The sequence below is a fragment of the Anopheles gambiae genome, chromosome 3 (genome assembly GCF_943734735.2).
Source record: "Anopheles gambiae chromosome 3, idAnoGambNW_F1_1, whole genome shotgun sequence".
Classification (NCBI taxonomy): Eukaryota; Metazoa; Arthropoda; class Insecta; order Diptera; family Culicidae; genus Anopheles; species Anopheles gambiae.
The window spans coordinates 76,674,207-76,696,776 of record NC_064602.1 but is presented as its reverse complement, the minus strand read 5'-3'; the positions used below and the strand labels follow the sequence as shown (position 1 = coordinate 76,696,776).

General features: G+C 44.9%; 1 protein-coding gene across 5 annotated transcripts in view; it reads left to right on the top strand.

The window, feature by feature from the left end:
• The window catches only part of LOC1270731 (protein amalgam), a 73,645-nt gene that overhangs the window by 5,413 nt on the left and 45,662 nt on the right, over positions 1 to 22,570 (top strand). For all 5 annotated transcript variants that reach the window (XM_309450.5, XM_061657878.1, XM_061657879.1 and 2 more), the window contains exon 2: positions 11,037 to 11,533. In XM_309450.5, coding sequence (XP_309450.5) covers positions 11,473 to 11,533 — 61 coding nt within the window. In that variant the 5' untranslated portion in view covers positions 11,037 to 11,472. The remainder of the gene's footprint in view (positions 1 to 11,036; positions 11,534 to 22,570) is intronic.

Below are 22,570 nucleotides of genomic sequence, written 5' to 3'. Positions count from 1 at the left end.
TTGAACGTTACAAGTCGCTCAATTTAAAATACCCACCACCAGTCTCCTCCCCCCTATACGGAAACCCCATCGTAGAACCAATCGTGCAGAAGAAGTTGCATCATAAGAAATTACTTTCGCAAACCGGCTTTTCTTGAGCTTCGGATGGGAGGAGGGAGAAGGTCTTTGAAAACTTCAACCGCCTCCTTTTCTTCGAGTGCAAAACCACAACCGAGAACAATCCGAAAAGTGCAAACGAAAGCGGCAAAACTTATCAAATACGTCGAAACAATCACCCCGGGAGCCGATGGGGATCAAAAGATGAGTAATGGTTGTGCAAGGTTGTTCTATGTAGCCCCTACCCCGCCGCCATTCATCATCATAACAAACCCAAACATCGAAACAACACTTCACTGTTGATTGCGCTTTGGCGGTGGGTTTTGCAGCGCCACTACACACACACCGTCGAACGATCACCACACCGGCGTGTTTTATTTTCAGCTTCGTTCCAGCTGAAAACACATTTCACAAAATACGACTTTCGCCCGGTGTGCTTTCTCGGCTCCGTCGACTGCTCGGTCCGGAATGCTTCTGCCGGTGAAGGCGACTTGCCCCGCTCTTGCTAAACTTTGTTTCTGCTCCGCAAGTTTTCTGCAAACTTTCCACAATCCACAGGCAAACCCCAACCGCACCTCGCCTGGATTGTCAGCTTCGCTGCCATTTGAAGAAGGACCGCTCTGCAGAAGACTGGTGTGTTACGCTACGTTACGGACCAGTCACAGACACGGCGCACAGTAAGGTTCGGTGTCGATTCGCTCGACCGACACACCACGGCCACGCGCTACCCATAATCAATCAAACTCCTCGGCATCGTTATGCCGATTGATTGTTTGCCAAGGAGAGCCTTATTGAGTGTGAAATTAACCATAAAAGGTCGGAGGTACTTAATTCAAAAGAAGTTTTCACTCCCGATAATGGTGTGCCGCGAGGTGGTCTCGGTCGCTCCGGCACCGGGTTGGAAAAACGTTCGAATTTCGGCAAATGGTGTTAAAATGAAATTAATCAATATTTGCTGTCGTTCATCAAGCGAAGTGTTAAAGGTAAGCGTTTCCGGGCAGCTTATCTTTTGAAGATGCTCAGGCCTTCATTTCAACATTTCGTTTCGCTACGGAGGGTACTTCTTTGGAAGGGAACTTAAAAGGATTTACCATTGAAGAGTATTCTATTTCCTGGACTGCTTGAATTGATTCAAATACGGCCCAAAATCCTGCCTAACTCAGCCACATTCGGCACTGCCAAAAGCACTGCCGCTACCATTTTTGAGGGGTGCAAATCGTTGACATAATTCATAAGCAAAATATTTGTTTAATCAATTCCCTCTCAACGTTTGCACCAGTCGCGCCGTCTTCACCTCAGGTCGGCTGGCTTGTGTGTCTCTCGCGTGATCTCGTGACATTTCGCGCGCCCTGAACTTTCCGATCATTTTTTCTTTTTTGATAAACTTTCAGAAAGCCGCCGCACGCCGCCAAATCACACCGTGGCTCTTTTCATAACCCGGCTTTATCCTTGAAGGCTTCGGTCGTGCCGTGACAGAGTTTTTGAGAAGGCTCAGCCAAAAAAAAAAAAACAGAAAAGCAAAACAAGACGGCTCCGCGCCAAAGACTCAGACACGCTGCTGCTTCGGGAAGACGTTTTTCGCTTCAGGATGAAGAAGCGTCGGGCCGCGAGGATATACCTATTTGATTGGATCTAACCCCCTTTCAGACCGTTGTGGTGTATGTGTGAGCGTGTGTGTGTGCTTGTCTGTTGCCCCAAAAATCAGGGTCGTCGTCAGTCGTCGTTGGATAGTGTATGCAGCATTTTTCCTAACGATCCCAAACGATCCCCACCATGGACAGCAACTCTCTCTCTCTCCGCTAGCCGCGGCAAGGAAACTTTCAAGCGTGCCGTACCTTCCACGGCGGCGAAAGAGGTTTTACCCGCCCGGCCCCAATTGCATGGATGAGTGTAAAAATTCAATTACGTTTGATTATGTTTCCGTAAATTGAGGCGATGGCCGGGGAGAAATGAAATGAATGTGTAAAAAAAATCCTCCAAAAAACCCTCACAAGCAACGGAGCCACGGGAGCCCCACCAGTTTTACACCTTTCAATTTCTGTCTACTAGGCCGCTTTTATGTTCAAGCATATGCTACGCTCTCTCTCTCTGTGTGTGCTGTGCGCGTTCATTTGTTTGTGCGATGGATTGTGAGGAGGGGCTTATGTGGAGTGTTTCGTTCATCAGTGCCGGGGCCCGTCAAACAGATTGCCGGCTCGTCAAAGACCGTGTGTCGATACGCATTAAATCCGATCAGTGGGGTAAAATGGATGGAAAAATTAGATTTTTCACGCATCACACGCATGCCCCCGCAATTTGCGAAGGCATGTGAAAGGGGCGTGAGTTTTAGATGGAAGGCTGGAAATATTGGAACAGCTTGAAAGAAAATGATTGCTTACTTATTCTATTGGGAAATATAAAACTTGCTGTTGATGGTAAATTCACCACGATAATCAAGAGCTATATTTTAAGCTTATCGTTTCTTCTACTCTTAAGATAACGCAACCTAATTCCATCATTTCGTTCTCCTTTTGAAATGCCCTACATTAGAGAAGCAAAGCTCATTAAGTAATGTGCATTAAGCATCCTTAAAAATGTCCTTTTTAATGGTACGATAATGACGATTCCACCGATGTGTAAACATGCACATTTCCCATCCTGCAGGCATTCTAAAGTATGATGCATCTACGGTAGCTTGTCTTGCCTGACTTGCCAGACCAACATGTACGCTAATCAGGGAAAAGCTCACCAAAAAAAAATCCACCAAACTGCCAATATTCCTCCACCCGGAAGTCATCGTGAATAGAAAATGGCAACCGAACACAAAAAAAAAACCCAATCATTACCGGTAATGATTCGCCGATCACAAGATACCGATACCGGGCATGGAGTTGGGGAAGGCTATCCATTGGACCCATCAATGTTGAACAGGGTGAAGACACCGTACCTCTACCCTTCGGAGCTTTCTTCCGGAGCGCTAGACAAACATCTTCAAAATGCCCAGCGTCCTCGAGAACAAGAACGCCTCATTACCGGTTTTTGGGTGGATTTTTTTGGGGAAGTTGGAGGATGTTGGAGACTGGAAACAGAGCGCAAGAGGACAAACAAGGAGCAGGCTCTTATCATTTAATGAAAGTTTTCTTTCGCCAAGCTCTAACTTCTGGTCAGTGTGCAATTTTGTGTTCCCGAGAAATCGAACCACCAGCAGCAGCAGCACCACCACCACCACCATAACTACTACCACCGAAGCACCATTAAAAGTTGCTCCTTACTGATTTCCTTGCAACCTTTTTTTGGGAAGGGAAGTGGAAGGAGCATTTTGGGAGTCAACCAAGCTGCAGTGTAATGTAGAAAGTGCGCCGTAGCAAACATTGCGGAGAAACAGGAAAAGTTAGTTAGTTTTGTAGAGCGTATCTGAGCGCAGGAGAAAAAGGCAGCACAACTTAGCGCGCAAGAAATTTGGCCGGCATTTAGAGATGGCTCGGGAGTGTATTTTTCAGCTGTGGGAAGAGTTGCAGCTTTGGGGTCGTAAAACTATTCAGTGGAATTGGTTTTGAGGTGAACCAAACATTGGGAAAACATTCATTTGTATTGGATGGCGTGGGGAAAAGTGCAGAGCGAAATTAACTCCATCCTAGAACTTGTGCACGCCAGCTAGGTTGCAATTGTGGGCAGTACGGCACGAGATTGTTTGCAGCGCTTTAAAGGGACAAAACTACAACAGATACTTTCTCATCGTCCTAGAACAAGAGGTACACTCTGTGTTTGTATTTAAGTTGCCAACACCGAGCTTTAAGTATCGCACAAACAACCCTCACAGTAACCGATCTCTGATTGGGCATACCAGTGAGATGAATGACGGACGGTGATACTAGAGATGTTAGTGCCGATTATAGTGCCGATTATGTAACTCAAATGCTTGAGAAAAAGTATCAAAAATGCTCATTTTCTATTATGATCCGTGTTAGAGCACTCAATTTATCTCTGGTTTGATATATCGAACTGAACGAAGGTCATTTGCATTACCTGACTCAAACTGAGACCGTTTTTTGTCCAACAGCTTTCCGTCAGGTTAAAGCTACGGAAATCGTTTTGTTTTACGGTTTAACTACTAAATACATGCAATACGTTTGGTTTAAAGATATGTAATTACATTCAGAAGGGATTTTATTGTAATTATTTACTCAAAAAGGTTAGAAATAACAAAATGCACAGAAATTTTAGAAACTTATCAAAAACGATACTTTGCACGACATTGCCAAAAATATTTTAAGAACAATGATATGCCACACGAATAAATAATTATAAATTGGTACGATACTTCCTGCGTTCCGCGATGCAGTTTGTTTCAACTAACAAAACCATTTGAGATCAATTTGGTAGCAATGTCTCGAGTCAACGAAAGAAGTCTCTAACAAGCTTGTATAATACCGATTTTGTTTCAGTTCGTGTATCGCGGTTTTGTTTGATACTTTTCCGTTTGAATTAGATAATCGACACTTATGTGACTCAACTGCTTGAGAAAAAGTATCAAAAATGCTCATTTTCTATTATGATCCGTGTTAGAGAACTCGATTTGTCTCTGGTTTGATATATCGAACTGAACGAAGGTCATTTGCATTACCTGACTCAAACGGAGACCGTTTTTTGTCAAACAGCTTTCCGTCAGGTTAAAGCTACGGAAAGCGGTTTGTTTTACGGTTTTACTACTAAATACATATATTTAAACCACATGAATTGCATGTAATTAAATTCTAAAGGGATTTTTTGTAATTATTCACTACAAAAAGGGTGGGAATTTCAAAATACACAGAAATTAGAAAATCATACCACAAGCGCTACTTTTCATGAGATTGCCAAACACATTTAAAGAACAATAATATGCCACACGTAGAAATAATTATAAATTGGTACGATACTTCCTGCGTTACGCGTTGCAGTTTGTTTTGACAAACAAATCCATTTCAGATCAATTTGGTAGCAATGTCTCGAGTCAACGAAAGAAGTCTCTAACAAGCTTGTATAATACCGATTTCGTTTCAGTTCGTGTAGCGCGATTTTGTTTGACATATTTCCGTTTGAATCAGATAATCGACACTGTTGTCAGCTTTGAGGTGTTGTTTTTCTAGCAAGAAAAAAGGGCTTACAATTTCAAAGCAGCATTCTCTACCTTCTCTTTTAAAACTCTAAAACCTTAACGAATGCAATGCATCCAAACGGTTCAGATAAGCACTGTACACTGCTCGAGCTTTTTTGCATGGACAGGTACCGGGACAGAAGCTTAATTCTCTTTCAAATCAGTCCAGCAATTCACGGGTTGAATCGGTTTTCGATCGAAATGCCGGCCCAGTATGATTCAATCCGACAAGTGCGGGCAGTTTTGTATCTGTGACTGTGTTGTGAAGGATTTGCTTCAAATGCTATCAATTTTATTGAGAGTATTGGTTGGATTAAAAAAAAAACTAAACAAATAAACACCAAACATTTTGCAAAGTGTTCATTTTAGTCACTTATTTTCATGCAATTATTGGTCTTTTTTTCAAAATGTTCATTTTTTTATTTGAATTTGAAATAGTTTTCTATCGTTCGCAGTAAAATATATACACTTTGTGGAGAATTTCAAAAATAATTGTTTAGGTCGGGGGACACTCCGTACTCGTAGTGTAATTTCGATTTTCACTAGCGCATCTGGAACTACTAGCGACTGGTGGAAGCTTTTTTTTTGGACATCGAGGGAATGGTCGGGCGCGATTTCAAAATAAAGTACTATTATCACCGTTTTTTCGATGCAAAAATGGCTGGAATACCTGCACAACATATTTATCTATCAATTGCAAAAATCGTTTCCAGTCCAATCGAAGTAAAAAACATGGAAAATTAACATATATTTTGAAGCGGCTGCAAAGTGACGATCGAAATTACACAAGCGGGTACGGACAGTGTCCCCCGGTCTTTTGACTAGGACTTTTTTTCAAGCTGAACAAATTCTGAAATAAGTTTGATGCAAGGTTTTAAATGCATTAAATGTTGACATTATATGCCCTATCAGGTTTTAAAATACATTTTAAAAGCGTGCTTGAATAAAACGCCTTATTCCAGATTTGTTTAACTCATCTTCAAGTCGTTCACCATGAGCGAATTTGTTCTTTCGCAGACAAACTGTATCAGCCCATTAAAGACACTCAATGGCACTGCAGATAAAAAATAACAATATTCACACACATTTCAGCACAAAAAAGAAAAGGAAAAAGGAAATCCCCGACACACTCGAACGCTCTGATTGCTTTGTGCGTACCGTTTAGTGCAAATACGGATATAAACCCTTCGAGAACGCTCTTCAATCGCCCTTCCAAAGAAAACCCTTCCACCCAACCACCGCTAACTTACCCCCAAGAATCGTTCGTTACCCGCTAGTGAGGCCAGCTTTCCCTGTTTTGCAAATTTTCATACCGGCGTGACAAAATTCGCACGCACGCACACGCGCCCCTGGCTCTCGGGTGTGCGCTTGTTAGTGTGGAAAATAATGAATTTACACACGCCGCTTCGGTCGGTTGTTGGATAAATACGCCAACCGAAATGAAGCTTGCCTTGCTCGTCCCCCCCTATCGCGCCTTGCATCGCCAAAGGACAGTCACACACTTTAATCCGGCCGATAAAACCTCCTCTTCAAAACGGAGAAGCGGCTCTCGTAGCAGGGGGGAACACACTGCACACTGCAGACGGCAGAGGTCCTTCCGCTGCCCCGCACAGCCAGCCACGTGCCCATCATTTACTGCTGCACACGGTGGAGTGGATTTTGCGAATTGTTCAAGCGTTAGCAAATTGCTTCCTACGGCTAACTTCCGACGTAGCGTGACGGTTGCGCTCGTCCCCCAGCTTTCTATTCCGGGCTGTGTGCGTGTTTTTTCTTCTTTTCTTATTTTCCCCCTCTCACCGTCCTCTGCCAACTCTCGGCCTTCCCAATATTAGTGGTGTAAGTGTCGGACTTTGTGAGTTGCGTCTGTGATCGGCTATGCGAGAGGCCCGATCCCCGATTGATTCCTTCGTTCAAACGGTCCCCCCTCTCTCTCTCTCTTCGCGTCAAAGACAGCGTGTGCGGGTGTGCAATTTTAATCCTGCCAAGCACCACCATCCCACACACATACAAACACACACACAGGGACACAAGACAAGCAGGTGTTGGTAGTTCAGAGAGGACGGAAATGGATTAGATGGCAAATTGCGGAAATTCATTGACTTTCATTCGCCTCAAATGGCACATCGTGGCTTCGAGGGAGGGAGCAGCGATGTGGAGTGGGAGGTTATGGAATGTTGATTACTGGGAAGGACAATGGTGTTTCCATGTATCCCGGAAGGAAGATTACTCAGCCGAAAGGCCGCTTTAAGCCCGGGTGTAAATACTCGGGCCCGGCTCGCTTCCGAAAAGAAAAGGCCGACCGGGTACGGCTCTGATTCATAATTTATTGCCTTTCCAGGTTCTTCCTTCGGCGGCTGAGCCACACTAAATTTGACGCTAAGCGAGTGCCGGGAAAGTTGCGACTTTGTTCAGCATGCTCCAATTAATGAGCCGATTTAACAAGGTGAATTTAGTAGATTAGTTTGAGTGGTGTGCAAAGTGGAAGCACAACTGGTTCAGTGAGTGATTTAATTTCCCGCTTCGGGGGAAACGTTGAATGCAGTCTGTTGAAATTATGTGAACATATTGTCGATACTGGTAGCCCATCAATCTTGATGCAAATGAATATTAACGACAAACTTGCTATTTTACTTTTCATTTTAAGCGAACAACTAATTAAAACCATGTTGGCTCTAACAATACTCAAAATCTCTCAGAAAATTTGGGACGCTTTGGTTGTCTTTCATAACAGAGCCCTTTTTTGTAGAAAAATAGGAAAAACAACGTTTCATCATCTTTTATTTCATCAAATTGGTTGATCTTTCAAAGCAGAAAACAGGAAAAGTCTAATATGTAACCATGTAGACGAAACAGATAAAAACTGAAAGCTATTTTTTTACACTAAACAAGTCTATACTCCCAAATTACGCTGTTTAATGAGCATTTAAGACATTCCAAGCGTTTTTAATGATCGGCAGATTGTTCATCCTTGATTATATTATTCGCAATGTACATGTTTTTGGTAATTTTAATAAATTTCTCTTTTTTCTTCACTGTCGTTGGTTCGCAGAAACAGCAATCGGATTTTTTTTAATATTTGCAAAAATAACACTCACACAGCTTTGTAAAATTCCATCGCGTCCAGCAGCAAAGAATCTGCATCCCACTTTGGCGACCTTTTCCCGACGATCTGGCCCACGAAACAGTGTGTACAGGGGCACACGAGACACTTGTATGTATGTGTTTCTCTTTTTGCTCAAATAGCCATCTTTTGATTTTGGCCAGCGTCCAGTCCGTTTTGGCGGCAAAAAGGAGGCCTACGCAATAAATTCCTCCAGCACGTGCTTAAGATTATCTCCGGCCCCGGCTCGGTTATTAAATTCTTCCCGAAAGCGCGGATGATTAAAATGCTGAAGCGTCCCAAGCATTCCTCGGCAGCTTGTGCCGAAACAGAAACGGAAACATTCGGACGCTCCTGCGAAAGATTTAAGCCCGTACCTTGAATTGTGTTTCAACGCTGGTGGGTTGGTGCCATGTTTTCGAACAGTTTGAGACCAAGATACACCACGCCAAGTGGCTATAAACAATCATTCACTCGGTAAGCAATCGGCTTACGACAACAAGTGAACGTGTTAAACATGAACGATTTAGCGAGTCTTTAATTTGAGCAGCAGCAAAAAAAAAGTGTTCATAGAAACACAGACAAAAAAAACCAGAAGATCGATAGCGTACCGTGCTGTCGCGCACAAGGCTTTCGCGGTCCTTTCATTTTATTATTACGCTTCAAAAACCTGCACGACGGCGAAGAAATAAAATTAGGGAACCTTAAATCTCTTCCCAAACTACCGTCACACGGCCGAGGTCACCGAGGCCTCCGGCGGGTCGCGATGTGACAGTACGATATCATAATTCTTCCCCATTAATGTTCTCGGCAGTGTCTTTAGCGGGAGCGTTTCTTCTTTTTGTCTTCTTTTTTTCGTTATCACCCTTTGGAACAGGACGCGGCGAGCTTTATTTCCCTACAATCCTCGCCACGTTCCGAAGGCGATATTAAGGCACATCCGCTGCAGACGGCACGACGACTAACGCCTCTGTGTGTCTGTGTGTGTGTGTATTAGTACGCGTCAGAATGTATGTATGTGTGTTTTGGGGCACTTTTTTTCTAGGTTAATGCATTTAAACTGCTGATAACGATGGGGAAGTTCGTGCCAAATTATTCCGCAAACCGGCGCGCTATAACCGGCAACCGGAAGGCAAAACTGCTCGCCGGTAAGTCCAGCTGAGTTCACCGTTGCCGGCAGAAACGGTTGTAAATGTATTAAGACCGTTCTTTCTCTCTCTCACCCGCTTTTTCTCGCACAATGCCCGTTTCTATCAGTTTTATAAAAGCACCACTGAGCAAACTGCCAAAAAAAAAAAAAGAAAAATCCCGATCGATGATCACCGGAAGCCGGTGCCACTGCTACCGGCGATGAACTTTCACATTCACAAGCGGGACCAGGCACCGCTTGCGAACTGCCAAAAAGTCAGAACTTCCAAACACCGAAACCATCAACGAAATATGCACGAAGATTTAGGTGGCGGTGGCGCTGCGCTCCGGTAAATCAAACGCCACATGGTTTTCGCGCAGCGCTACGGGAACAGGATAATCGCCATTATTTATTACCGAGCGCGGCCCGGGCGTGTGTGTATGCCCAAAACTTCAAAGTCTTTAAAATCAGCTTTGAGTGCGCTCCGGGACCACTCATAAACGCTTTAGCGCGTACCGTACCAAACTTGGAACAACATGTTCAGCACACTCCAAATTTGGTATCTTTCAAACGTGCCGAGTGAAGGAAAGTTCCCTAAAAAGCACTACACACGAGCTAAGGAAAACGAAACAAAAAAACATTCTTGCATGTATGTGCATGAAGGAAAAAAGCCTTGCGAGTTCAGGACTTCAGAACAAGAAACGAGCAAAAACTAAAAAACAATCAACCAGCTGTTGTAGGATCTCCTCCAGCGTACTCCACGTCTGACTACTGTTGTTGCAACTAAATCATCATAAATTTTCTCCACACACATACTCCCCGCTGCCGCTCTCTCTCTCTCACCTCTCTCTCTCTCTCTCTCTCTCTCTCTCTCTCTCTCTCTCTCATGCTGCACAATGCCAGCAAGCAATCGAATCAACAGTCGCGTTTCAAGAACAAAGGAAAAAACAGCAACTCCATACCTACCCCCCCAAGCGTTGCGTGTATTTGCAAATGCAAAAAAAACACCTCTCGACAAGTGCAAGTGAGACAAATTATCAGAAGGCATAATAAACGGCCGGACACTAGCACCGTTTAAGAATCGTGCGCTGTGTACTGTGCCTCGCATACCTTCACTCCCGTGGCGAAAGCTCCTGGGCCGGGCGGAGATTAGCATGAAAGAGGTTTGGCCGCGTTTGAGTGTACTACCGGGGCGAGACATAAATGCTCTTTAGAAAAGCGGTAAAAAAAGCGAAACAAAACGAAACAGAAGCGTCAGGGGTCGGGAAAACAAAAGCAAACACAGGCCGGCACCACAAACAATGGCCGGGCTCAAATAAGGCGCGCGAGAGCGCAAATAATAGTCTCGAAGAAAAACAAAAGCCCTGAAGATCATCCGGTCCCATTAGTGTGTGTGTGTATGTGTGTATGTGTGGATTTGTGTCCTTCGGGAGTGTTGAGTGTTGGGAGTGTCCCTTTTCCCAGCCGGTTGCCGCAAGGCTTAAACGGTCATCCAGGACAGCGAAAGCGGGGGAATGTCACACAGCTGGCGAAGGTGATTTTTTATTTGTTTTTAATGGTTTTTCTTTCTCTTCCTCTCAACACCCCTTCCTTAGTGCTACTTAGTGGTGCGTGTACGTGCGAGTGTATGTGCTTTAGTGAAAATTTCCATTCCATAGAGTGTGTGTGCGAGTGTCCGTGTGTGTGAGTTCATAAGCTCCGGTACATTCCAGTTCGCTGCGCCACCAACCCGGAGAGAGAGAAAATGGCCCTCAGCAACCCTCCGGGAGTGTGCGGAAATTAGTGCTCTTGCACTGGTGGGAGCAACCAAACATCCAAACACTTAGCAAGCAGGTCCTCAAGCAGGAGCGAGAGGTGAAAGGGGAAAATCCTCTTCTCCGAAAGCATTACCTTTCCGCAGGTGCGCCCAGGCTAATACGTCCTCCGGCTTGAGCGAAACAGTGCCAACACACAGGAAGTTTCACCTCCGCCCGGAGTGATCCCACCGATCCCATCAGAAGTAGCAACAACAACGACAGCAACCAGCGCATTATGGCCGGCTTCGTGTGCCATATTCTGCTATTTTTCCTCTTCACCAGGGAAACGGCTTACGGTAAGGAAGAACCAGCTTACTATTTTTATATCATTTTATTTTATTTAAGACAAAAGGGAATTCCAAGGGAACATGCTGACAAAAACAGAATCACAAGCTGCTAGTACTGATCTCCGAGACGATTCGTGCTGTCGATCTGTGACTGGCATTTGATTGATATGTGCTACCGTGAAAATCCGACACTGCCCCAGGAATAGTAGAACGGGTGGAACGAATTTTGTGTGCGGCTAACAATAACTTTTTGACAGGTTTGTGGGTAGCAATGTGGAGCATGTGTACCGATAAACACGATCACCACGCGATGCCACATTGGTCTCAGGAACGTCAGGCATCTGTCAGCATCTTGCGAGTGGTTTTACATGTGGCGCGGGTTGTTGAAGTATCCAGCAAAATGTCACTCTAGTACACTTGGTTTTTAATGCACTGCAATCAATCCTTGTTAACAGGGAAGTTATTTCCAAGATGTTCTTAGCAAATCAAGTCATCAGTAGGGTTTTGCTGCAACTATAGGAATTAGCATTCTGTTTCTCCATTAAACTATGCAAAACACACCGGTTGCCGTTATGCTGCAGTCGTGTTGTAAGTAAGCTGCTGTACCTCGGCAGATAGCTTCCTTCTGCTAAAATTACCCTTTAGCTAGAGCCCTGCATACCCCAACCCAGCATCTAATGCAATGTTGTATCGGATGCTACTCGGAAGCAGACAAACTCCACCACCCCCGATCAGATGTCATCACATCGGGAATATATGTCAACTGATCCGTAATTGACAACGGCATGGCTGCTGATAGTTGGCTGCCATCGATTACAATTTGTTCCAATATATCCCTCCCCCTCCGCTCCTGCTAGGGTCCAGACCGCATCTCGACTGGTCGGTCCGTAATTCGTAATAAGCTTCCTTTGCAGCCGTTCCAGGACATGCCGGCTCAGGAAGATAGCAATGCCAATTCCCGATAACCTAATCAAAAGTCAACAGAACCTACAGACGTTTACGACTCCGAAGGGAAGGGAGGTACAGCATGGTGGTGGTGCCTGAGGACCTGTGCAAGATATCTTCATCATAAACACACAACAGTGTGCTCTCGCTTCAGTACGGTCCAGCGTCCGGCTCGTGCAAGCTCCAAGGGACTTCCTACGTAGAGAGGATCTACGAAACGTGCCGTCGGCCAGGATAAACGATGTCGTCTTCGTCGTCATGACTCTTAATCAACTTTTGTTTGCGTTTTCCCAGAGCGTCTTCGGTTCGGTAATCGATGTGCCACACACACACACACATATCGACTTGATCCTGTCTGCACATCTCGCCCCGAGTGGGCATAGGTCACGCAGAACGGTACCAGAAGGACCCTGAGAAGAACCTGAGCAGGTTGGGAAAGTGTAACTGCACCAGTTGTCACGAAGTGATTTCCATTCCATGAAACCAAAACGTGTGACGATACAATGTGTGTTGAGATTTGTCTTTGCCATTTGGCAACTGGTGACGCTTTGTAGACACCGGCATCTACCGATTCCTGTTTGGAAAATGGCACACAAATTGTCGGCCAGTTGTTGCTGAGCGATGTGGCTATCCGTGTACATGTGTCTGTATGTGCGATTGTCTGTATCTTCTTCCTCCGCTACGAAAAGTGAAATTAATGTCGATTATCGACCGATTTGCATTGGCTTTTAATTGAAATGAAAGAGCGTGTCAGTTGCCAGCAACTCCGCTGGACACTTCCCAAGATCCGGAGATTCACGTTTTGGGGGACAGAATAAACTGCAGCTCCTTATACCCAAAACAATCCTGAACCGGACACAACGCCGGTTGAAGCATATCGTGCAAACGAACGATCTTTCCCGTTGTGACAACACAGCTCACACCCATCTCTGTGCTCCTTCTTTATCCAACTATCACCCTTTTCCGGAGCTGCTGGGATAACTCCTGGGATGCATTTGCATCATTCAAACAATGACCCACGCCGCACCTCCGGGAAAAGGTGCTTTGATGCAGATGTTTTTCGAAACGGCGCAAAAAAGACCTCTTTGCCATTGCGCTCCGTCGTTCGCCGTGTGTTGTGCTGTGACTTTCCCTGACTTGACGGGAGCACGTGATGTTAAAATATTTGCATTTCAAATTAGCCCAGCCCTCTCTTTCTCTCTCTCTCTCTCACTTAGACGGACACTGTTAGTGTCCAGCGCTGGACGGCGTGCACCGATCCGTGGAAAGGAACATCGAACACGGTAGTAGCTTATGCAAATTGTTCGCTCTCTACCTCTATCGCTCTAGTGTAAACAGCACACAGGGGGAAGTAACCGCACGGGTAGTAAAGACAAGACATAACGGGAGGTGTTCCTTTGTGCCATTGCTTTAACGAACTTGGGTGGTACACTTTAGTTTCCGCTTTTTTTTGTTGTTGTTAGCTTGCTTTTGCTCGAACGAAAAGCTGCTCGAAAATGGTGGAAATAAATAAATTAAATCGTTTCACTGTTCAACCACTACTACTTCGCTTCACCGTTGGAAGTTGTGCTTTTGTCGTATCTTCGGATCTTCGGTTCGGTGCTTGATGCATTTCTGCAAAGCGGCATACGGCATTATTACGGTTAATTGGATTGGAACAAAATCACCCGTCACTGTGTGGGATTACTACCACACGGACAGAAGGGACTACTAGTGTTATCCACCATCCCGTTTACAAGATAAATCTTCGATATTGCTCCAGGCAATGACACTCAATCTCTTCATCTATATCTCACCCACACCTCAGGCAGCGTGCATACCCCCCCGGCAGCTTTTACGACAATTTCCATTGATTGCTTTTCCAGCTAGTTCAACAACGCGCGCTAATGAAAGTTTTCCGACCTGTTACGGGAAAACCGGGATGTAGAGTACACTCTCTGCTCACTGTACTTTCCCACGTCCATTATGTGCGGTTTTCGTTCGACCGTGCCACACCACGCGTGGCACAACAAATCCCGGAAAGTAGTAGCTTTCATTCTTGTTCTTTCTCTTCTTCTATCCACGATCGCACCACAGAAACCCAGCACCCAGGGCAATATGTTGAAAATTAGAAATGACACAACTTTGCCCAAAACTTCCACTTGTTCGCTGTTGCAAACCGAACCCGCTCGCCGAACGCAACAGGGTACTACTACAGTCCATGCGGGTGCGCCTGAAACCGGGCGTGTGTGTGTGTGTGTGTAAGATGGATGCACAAAAGCCAACGGCATATTAGCTCGTATATCACGTACGAGGGATTTACCAGCGAGAGAACGTGATAATTAGCTGTAGATTTCCGATTCTTCCGTTGTCTTGCCGGTGTCTTGCGCTGTTCTTAATTTGTTGCTGTTCACCGAGAGACGGCATAATCATGGCACGTTCCGATTAAGTGTGACAGCTTGTTTTCCACCGCTGCATTTGCCAATCTTGCGCAATGATATTTGACGCTAATTAGCTTTTGCCGCTGCGTGTGGTATTACACTTGGTGGGTTATATAAATAAATAAATTACCAGCGGAAAAATGGACTGGGACTATCCATTACAGTGCCGCCGTGTGAATTCATTTCGCTGCAATAAATGACATCATTTAGAGCAGTAAAAATCCCCAAAACCACAAGCCAGCGGAGTCCCAAAACCCATTCAAATGGTCCAAGATGGGTTGTTATTGTTGCTCATCGGACAACAAAATCAAACATCGATAAATCTTCCGATTATGATTGCGACCGGGACCACCGGGAGGGTGAAGTAGCGACCGATCGCATCACGTACCAAGACGCCGCCCTATCCGTTGTCAGGCTGGCGCCATTCGAGAGAGCCGACAAATTCATGAGCTCAGCACACTCGAAGCACATCACCCCTATACACTATCCACAGAGCAATTGCAATAAAAACGGGCCACCGAATGGCCAGACAGCCGGTATATTCATAAATCAAAACATTCACAAAACATAAACGAGTGGGGTTCGGGACAAAACGCGGAGGATCGGTTTTCTTATCGCAGATGAAAAAGTGGTCGCTGCCGTCCTTCGGTCGGGAGTTGATTTTTCTTACGCGAACGATCTTGGACGCGATGGGCTACCAGTCCGAGCAACTATTTTCACCTTATGAAGGGTGCACACAGGAACCATCTGGTTAGGGATGGGCTTTCTTTTGGATTGTTTTTATGGAGCCGGAATTAGAAAGTTTATTTGTATGTTGTTATTGCGGCAAGGGATGTGTTCGTAGCTTTGATAAATAGAAGAAAAAACACCTTATTCTTGCTAATGAATTTTCCGTAAAACCCTAAGTATATGTATTGTACGTGTTACTTTACTTCTGAGGTTCAACAAAGCTGAAGCTTCTTTTTGCGAGATTCTACTCCCCGTGACATGCTCCAGTTGCAAAGAAATTTGCTTCTGGCATAAAAAAGACCTAATTAGTCGACTTCCCCGAAAAAGCCGTTAAAAGCATGTCGCGTTTGAATCTATTTTAATATTGAATGTCAATGTTGCAGAAACTTTATACCCTGTAGTCCAAAAAGGGAACACGAAAGAGTTCCCAAATTTTGGCCCGAAAAAAAATTCACTGCACCCAGAGAGCGACTTGTTTGATTTCGTCGCAAAGCCAACTCTTGCGATGAAGTTTTACCCAGTGGGTTGAGTTATGACTTGTGACACGAAAATGAAATAGTTTACAGACCACGTTCGCCAGCCGACAAAGGAAAAGAGCACTAGCAGTCGTCGTGTTTTCGTCTTCGGTTGTTTTTTTTTCATCCATCTGTAGTTTGACTACCTTCCTCAAACGGGGAAAAAACCCCAAGGAAGTTCATCAATAGGTTTCGAAAGTTTTACCGTCTGCTTCATCACGCTTCGATTCGGGAAGATGCCTGATAAATATTCATACACAAGTTTTCACCCCAAACTCTAAACTCCCCAAAAAGCACAAAATGGAATCGGGGGTAGCCTTGAAAATTGTTGCTTCCGTTCCATTTACGAATTGGGTGTGCGCATTTTAAGCGCCACTGCTTTGCACCGTGGCACGACGCAAAAACTTATCCTTTGGGGCCGGATTCCCTGCTCGCTCTACGCTGTCGGAACGGCAACAAAACCTTGGGAATGTTCGAAAATAAAAGGAATTGCTTTGTACAAAAGCAAACTTTCCGTTCGCTTCCCTGCGGGAAAATTCATTGCAGTTTTCCCGTTCGCCGTTAATTCCCACCGCACTACTTCGACCGCCGTTTGCAAGCGAGTCCATTGTCATTCGGTTTCGATTTCCCCCTTTTTTTTGGGAATCATTCAGATCGCTTAGCTCAATTGAAAATGTTTTCGTCCCCAGAAAATAGTCAAGCGCTGTTTGATTTAGTTTCTCGATTCATCTAACCCCCCACACTCGTCGACAGATTGAGTCCGAGACAGGGTAATAAATGAAACAGAGGGGAAAGACACGACAAAAAAAGATTTCAACTCGCAAACAAAAGTCACTATCGGTAATCTAATAAATTTATTGGTTTCCTTCATTTAACGTACTGCGAAACTATGCGCACAAAGAGCGGCGGCACGGTACGGAAGCCAACATTAGTTTCCGTTCCCATCCGCGTGTGTGTGTGTGTTTGAGGGGACGCGCATTACACATAGTCGCGTAATTTGGCAATTGTTGATTAGATCTTTGGTTTCAAACAACGTTCCGAATGCACATGGCAATAGATAGCAATCGGGTTCGCCGGTTGTCGCCGCTCGTTGCGTAATTCACATGGCCATTATCCCGTCTGCAACATGATGAAAGCGGGCAGCATCATACGCGAGCTACCGGGGGCTACCGGGCTTCATCAATTCCACTTTCTTCTCGAACCCCTGATTTCATCGGAAAACAGGGGAAAACTACCCCCGAAAACCCATCCGACAATCGTTTGTAGCTAGGGACACGGTTACAGGTTACGAAGCCACATCCCAGTGGTGGTTCTTCCCCTGCAGGTCGTCGTATCACTTTGATCACTTTGCGTATTAACGGTTTAAAGGCTACCGCAACATCCTCCAACATCCTCATCGCTTTGAATCAATCCCCGGGTCGCCACACAGCTGGCAGGAGGTATTTATTTTTCCACCCATCGCTTTTAACAACGTCCGCTCCGGGCACACGTAATCGAGTTTGGCAACACACACTTGGACACACAATGCGAAACATACCTTGCCGAGGTGTGTGATTGGGTGTGGTGGCAGCGCAAGGGGATCCAATTTTGCGTTTGATTAACTATACTGATCGACCGCAAAAACTGTAGCCGAAACTGTGTAGCCCGGGCCCGGAGGGTTGAAAAATAAACTGACCTATCTGGCCGGGAGAAATCTGCCGCTGTCATCAGATAAAAACGCGCGAGGGTTTGGTGGACGTGGGGGAATCGGTGGAAGCGATGCGATTGACCGCAATGATGGTCGTTACTGGAGGAAATATTACTGCGCTTAATCACTGCTGTTCGCATATGGCTTCCGTTGCTGGCATCAATTTGTCTCATTTAGGCGGTTATCTTGGATCGCCGCAGCTGAAACTCAATGGGGCTGGGCTGTAAAATTAATCCCATTTTACCCTTCGTAGCGTTGAGATGCAAAGATGATGTTAGTATCAAAGAACAAGATCTTTTCTTTTTTTATTTCATGTTTTGTAAAAGTCTTATGACAAATATATCTTTGGCAATTACAATCGCTTAAAGAAATTCTTTATTTTCAATATTTAGAATAATTTCTTGTTTTGTTTTTACTTAATGTATAGAACCAATTTTATCACTAATTTAAAATTCATACAATTTGTTTGCAAAACATGCGACCCAACTTCACAATAAAATCTTTACTGAAATGATAAAACTAGCTAATAGACTCATGCTGGTGACCTTAGCGTTATGGTGCAGTGCCATGCGCTTTCGTTTACACAAGGAAGGCACTGCGTTCAACTCCAGGATAGCAGCGGCACAATGTATCAAGCATATGGTTTCGCGGTTTTATGTGTAATGCATTGTAAGCTTTCGGTAAATATGAAAAAGGGTAAATAAATCCCTAGGACAACCACATGCTGCACACACTTCTGCTGTTATGTCGTGTCGGTAACGTGATTTCGCGAAAGCAAAAAATAGGAGAAGAGTAACCCAAAAAAACCATTTGTTATAAAATTGTGTTGTCAATTTTTTATCCCTCTATAAATCGTGAATCTTTCACCGCAACATCATGTAAGCCAGGGGTGCGCTGCCCGCGAGATTTTAAACAACTTGTGTAAACAATGTTTTACCCTCAATAGCGCTACACCCCGCAAGCGTTGTTAGAGTATTGTTACATTTCTTCACCATTCACTACACACAAACACACAGCATAAAAAAAACTCCTCAACATCCCCTCTCAAACAGACCACAAGCTCCGTATCTCTCTTTCTCCTTTAAGCCCATCGGTTAAGCCAAGCCATCTGTTTGACGATTATTATCCGTCCGCCAGTCCCGTAGCTGCTACAAAAAAAAAACCTTTAGCTACCTTTTATTATTGAATTTCACTGCGGTTGCGGCATCGTCCTCCCGGTGCGTATCCGGCCACTTGCGGACCAACTTCGCCGAGGACCGACGATTGCATTTACTCTCCCGGGCGGCCAAGGTAAAGTCAACCACTGTCACTGTTCCGCACCCGCAAAACGATTGTCCCCGCATCGCCCTTCAATCTCACCCATCACCGTGTCGTGTCGACCGTACTGCAAAAAAAGGTTACACCGTCGTAGTCTCGGATCCTTGCCTCGGGTCCCTTTTTTCCCATTATGCTGTCGATGGTCGATCCGGTGTGTTCCGGTTTTTGAAAATCGATTGTTTGGGTTTATTTTTAGACGATTTCTTGAACATCTGTCGAAGTCCCCGGTTGAGACAGGGGCATTTGATACACATACAAACTCAGTAAAAACACTTACTGAAAACGATGGCCACCGTTGACGACGAAAAACGATACAGATTTGGAATGAGATTTCACTTCGGAGGGTTAATATTTGTTTAACAATCTCTTGCAATCATATCTTTGTCGGGTGTTCTTTTTTCTTTCATTTTCTCGGATTCCCCCATCTCAGTACAAACTTTGTATGTGCAAATAATCAATGTACAAGAAGCGAACGGTTTTAATCTCAATCCTTTGCCTGGTCTTTCTTCCCTGTGGCCGCACGCCAAGAAGGATCGCTTTTGGGAAGGATAATGAAGGCTACTTCGGTGGACAACTTTTTAAATTAAAGACAATCCTTGGCCGTCCCGGAATGCTTCAACTTCAACCGGCGCTCGGGCGGACCTTCAACCGGGGGCGTGACGTGATTAAAAGTTGAAAATTGAAACACTTTACACCTGACTCGTGCAACCGCAATCCCTAACCCGCGTCCCGTGCACGGGGGGCGTGAAATAAAAACAAGCTCCCTTTCGGCAGAGCACCGATTGAAATGGTTGTAATCAGAAACCGACCAGGCTTTCCCGGCAGTGCTCCGAAAAGGTGAAAGTGTCAACATCAAAGGGAAAAATCCGATGCCATACACACACACCGCGGGGATTGCGTGTACACATCGAGGCACCACATTGAAAGGGCTTCCAAAATGCGTTGCGAAATAAATTGTAGCTCCACGCCCCTGTTTGCCTGTTCCGCCAAAACGCAACACATTATTCAAAATCGTTTCATTGTCACCCGACACACTTTTGGGCTCCGTGCTGGAGTTTGTGGGTGAATCCTTGCGAATGCAGCATCGCGATAAATCGAAACCGTTGCCATAGAGTTTTGGTATTAATTTGTGTCTTTATGTCATCACACACATCAAATTGCCTGCTGGCAGGCGTCACTGTTTTAGCCAGGCGAAAGAGCTCAAATTGTTTCGTGCGAAAGGTTTGAATGCGGTGCCCTCAATTCAGCTAGTCTTTCACGTGGTAAATCGAACACAGTCTTTTGGATTTCAGTGGAAACATGAAACATTGAGATGTTTCAAAACAGATATGGTACAGTTGGCGCAATGAAATGTATGTTAAATTTTGAATGTTGCGTTGACGTTGTTACAATCAGTTTGGAGTTCACTTCAGTTTCGCCTCATTGAACAATGCGCCTAAATGTAGGCTAAATGTATAACTAAATCCGTCCAACCTAAAAAAGCCTCTGCTTAAACGGGCTTAAAAACCCTCTCAAACATTTGAAACAATTGATACATCACCCTGTTGTTCATAAAGTTAAATACATTTTGTGGTTTTACACGCTTAGTGTTTCATAAAAATTTAACTGTCGGTTGAAATCGGTTTGATCGCCAATTGATATTTCCGTTGGTTTAAAATCACCAATGCGCCTGAATGCAGGCAATAAATACATCTAAAAGAGTAAGGAACATTTCATGCACTTCCGTTCCGCGTCGTAAATAAAACTCATTTCACGGCCACCGTATCCATCATTTTCTTGTCAATCATTCGACGGTAAACTTTACTACACCAATCTAAACAATTAATTATGTTTTTCTTTTTTTTGCCCCTCTTCACTTCAAAGCTGATTCTGCAGACTCTCTCGGCAAAGCACCATAAACCGTTCCGATACCTTAATTATCAAACAGCTTATAAACTTTATTCCGCTGCTGCTGCACACAACCGCCACAATATTTTTACTTTCCAACCCAACAAACAACCAACTCCGATGTCAACCGACTCTTTTCATTTGATGACAAGCAACACTGGTGTAGTAATCTACCTCCCCCACAAGTCGAAAATACCTTCCGCCTGTGTTTAATCCTCCTTTACCTTTACGTTCGCGTTTGTTATCTCTCCCGGCAGACGGCGGTGGTCACATTGTTGTGCCAGTACCGACACACTGGGAGGTTCGCCGTCTGCATCGCGCTCCTCCTCGCTTCTCAATTGCTCAAAGTGCTCCTTAAGCCTCCTTAACTGCACTCAATTATTTTCTCCCTCCCTCTTGACTTTTGCACTCTGGCTCTGCCCCTGGGCATACTACTGCCAACAACGACGACGACGACGACTACCCACGCCGCACTACTCTCCGACGCACTTCACCAGCACGCCATCATCATCATCCTTCAAACGATTTTTGCCTCCCGCCCGGCGGCGGCGACGACCGAGCCGAAAACGGACTCAAAACAAAAGGGAGCGCATTTTATGGGGTAGTTTCATGCGATTATTACAGCGTTTAGTTTGAACGGAAAATTAATAGAACTCAATTACTAACCTTCTCTGCGCGTAATGCTACTTCACATGGGGTGCACACACACACACACACACACACACCTGGAAACATCCAGCGCAGAGGGCAAATGTAGCCCGGCCGACCGAACGGACTTCCCTTGTGTACAGTCCCGCACGCACGGATGTCACATGCCATCGTTCGTTCGTTCGTTCGCCATGGTGGCGTGGATGGCTGCCAAGCTTAACGCTTCGACGGCAAGATGATTGATTTTTAACAGGATTATTACAATTAACTGCAAAGCATTTCCTTTGCCGACGGGGCCAACTCACCCAAACAGTCCCCACCACCAAGGCCGGTGGTATCGTCTTGCCGTGCTGGCAAAAGCGAAAAGCAGGTTGTGATTTATTTTCAATTTCTTTCGCCCTCTTTTGTTTTGCCTACTGCTCGTCGCTGCCGGTGTGCACCGGGGCAAATGGGAAGCAAATTTATCATTCGGCTTTTATCGCACCTTACGCACCCCCGCCATCATATCGTCATAGCCGGTGCCCTCAGTGCTTGGGCGCTTTGTGACGTTGATTGGAGCGTTGGGCAGCTAAAGCATTTCCACGAAAAACACAGTGGAGTGTATCATTAGATATTCCAAACTTTGTCGTTGCGTTTTCGTTATCGGAGTAGCTATTTGTTTTCCCGCAGTTTGTTGATTTTACTTTCATTATTACTAGCTTTTCTTCAACTTCCCAGTTCGAAGAAAGATTTGACAGAATGTTACACCTTTTCGGAGTTTAAAATTTTCAACCGAAGGAGGCATTCGTATTCCATGTTCAAATAATACATTAAATTCATTGGAAAACGTAAAATTTATAATAACAGCACTAAATCTCTAAATTAAAATAAGGGAAATAATTATTCTTAGATTATTTTC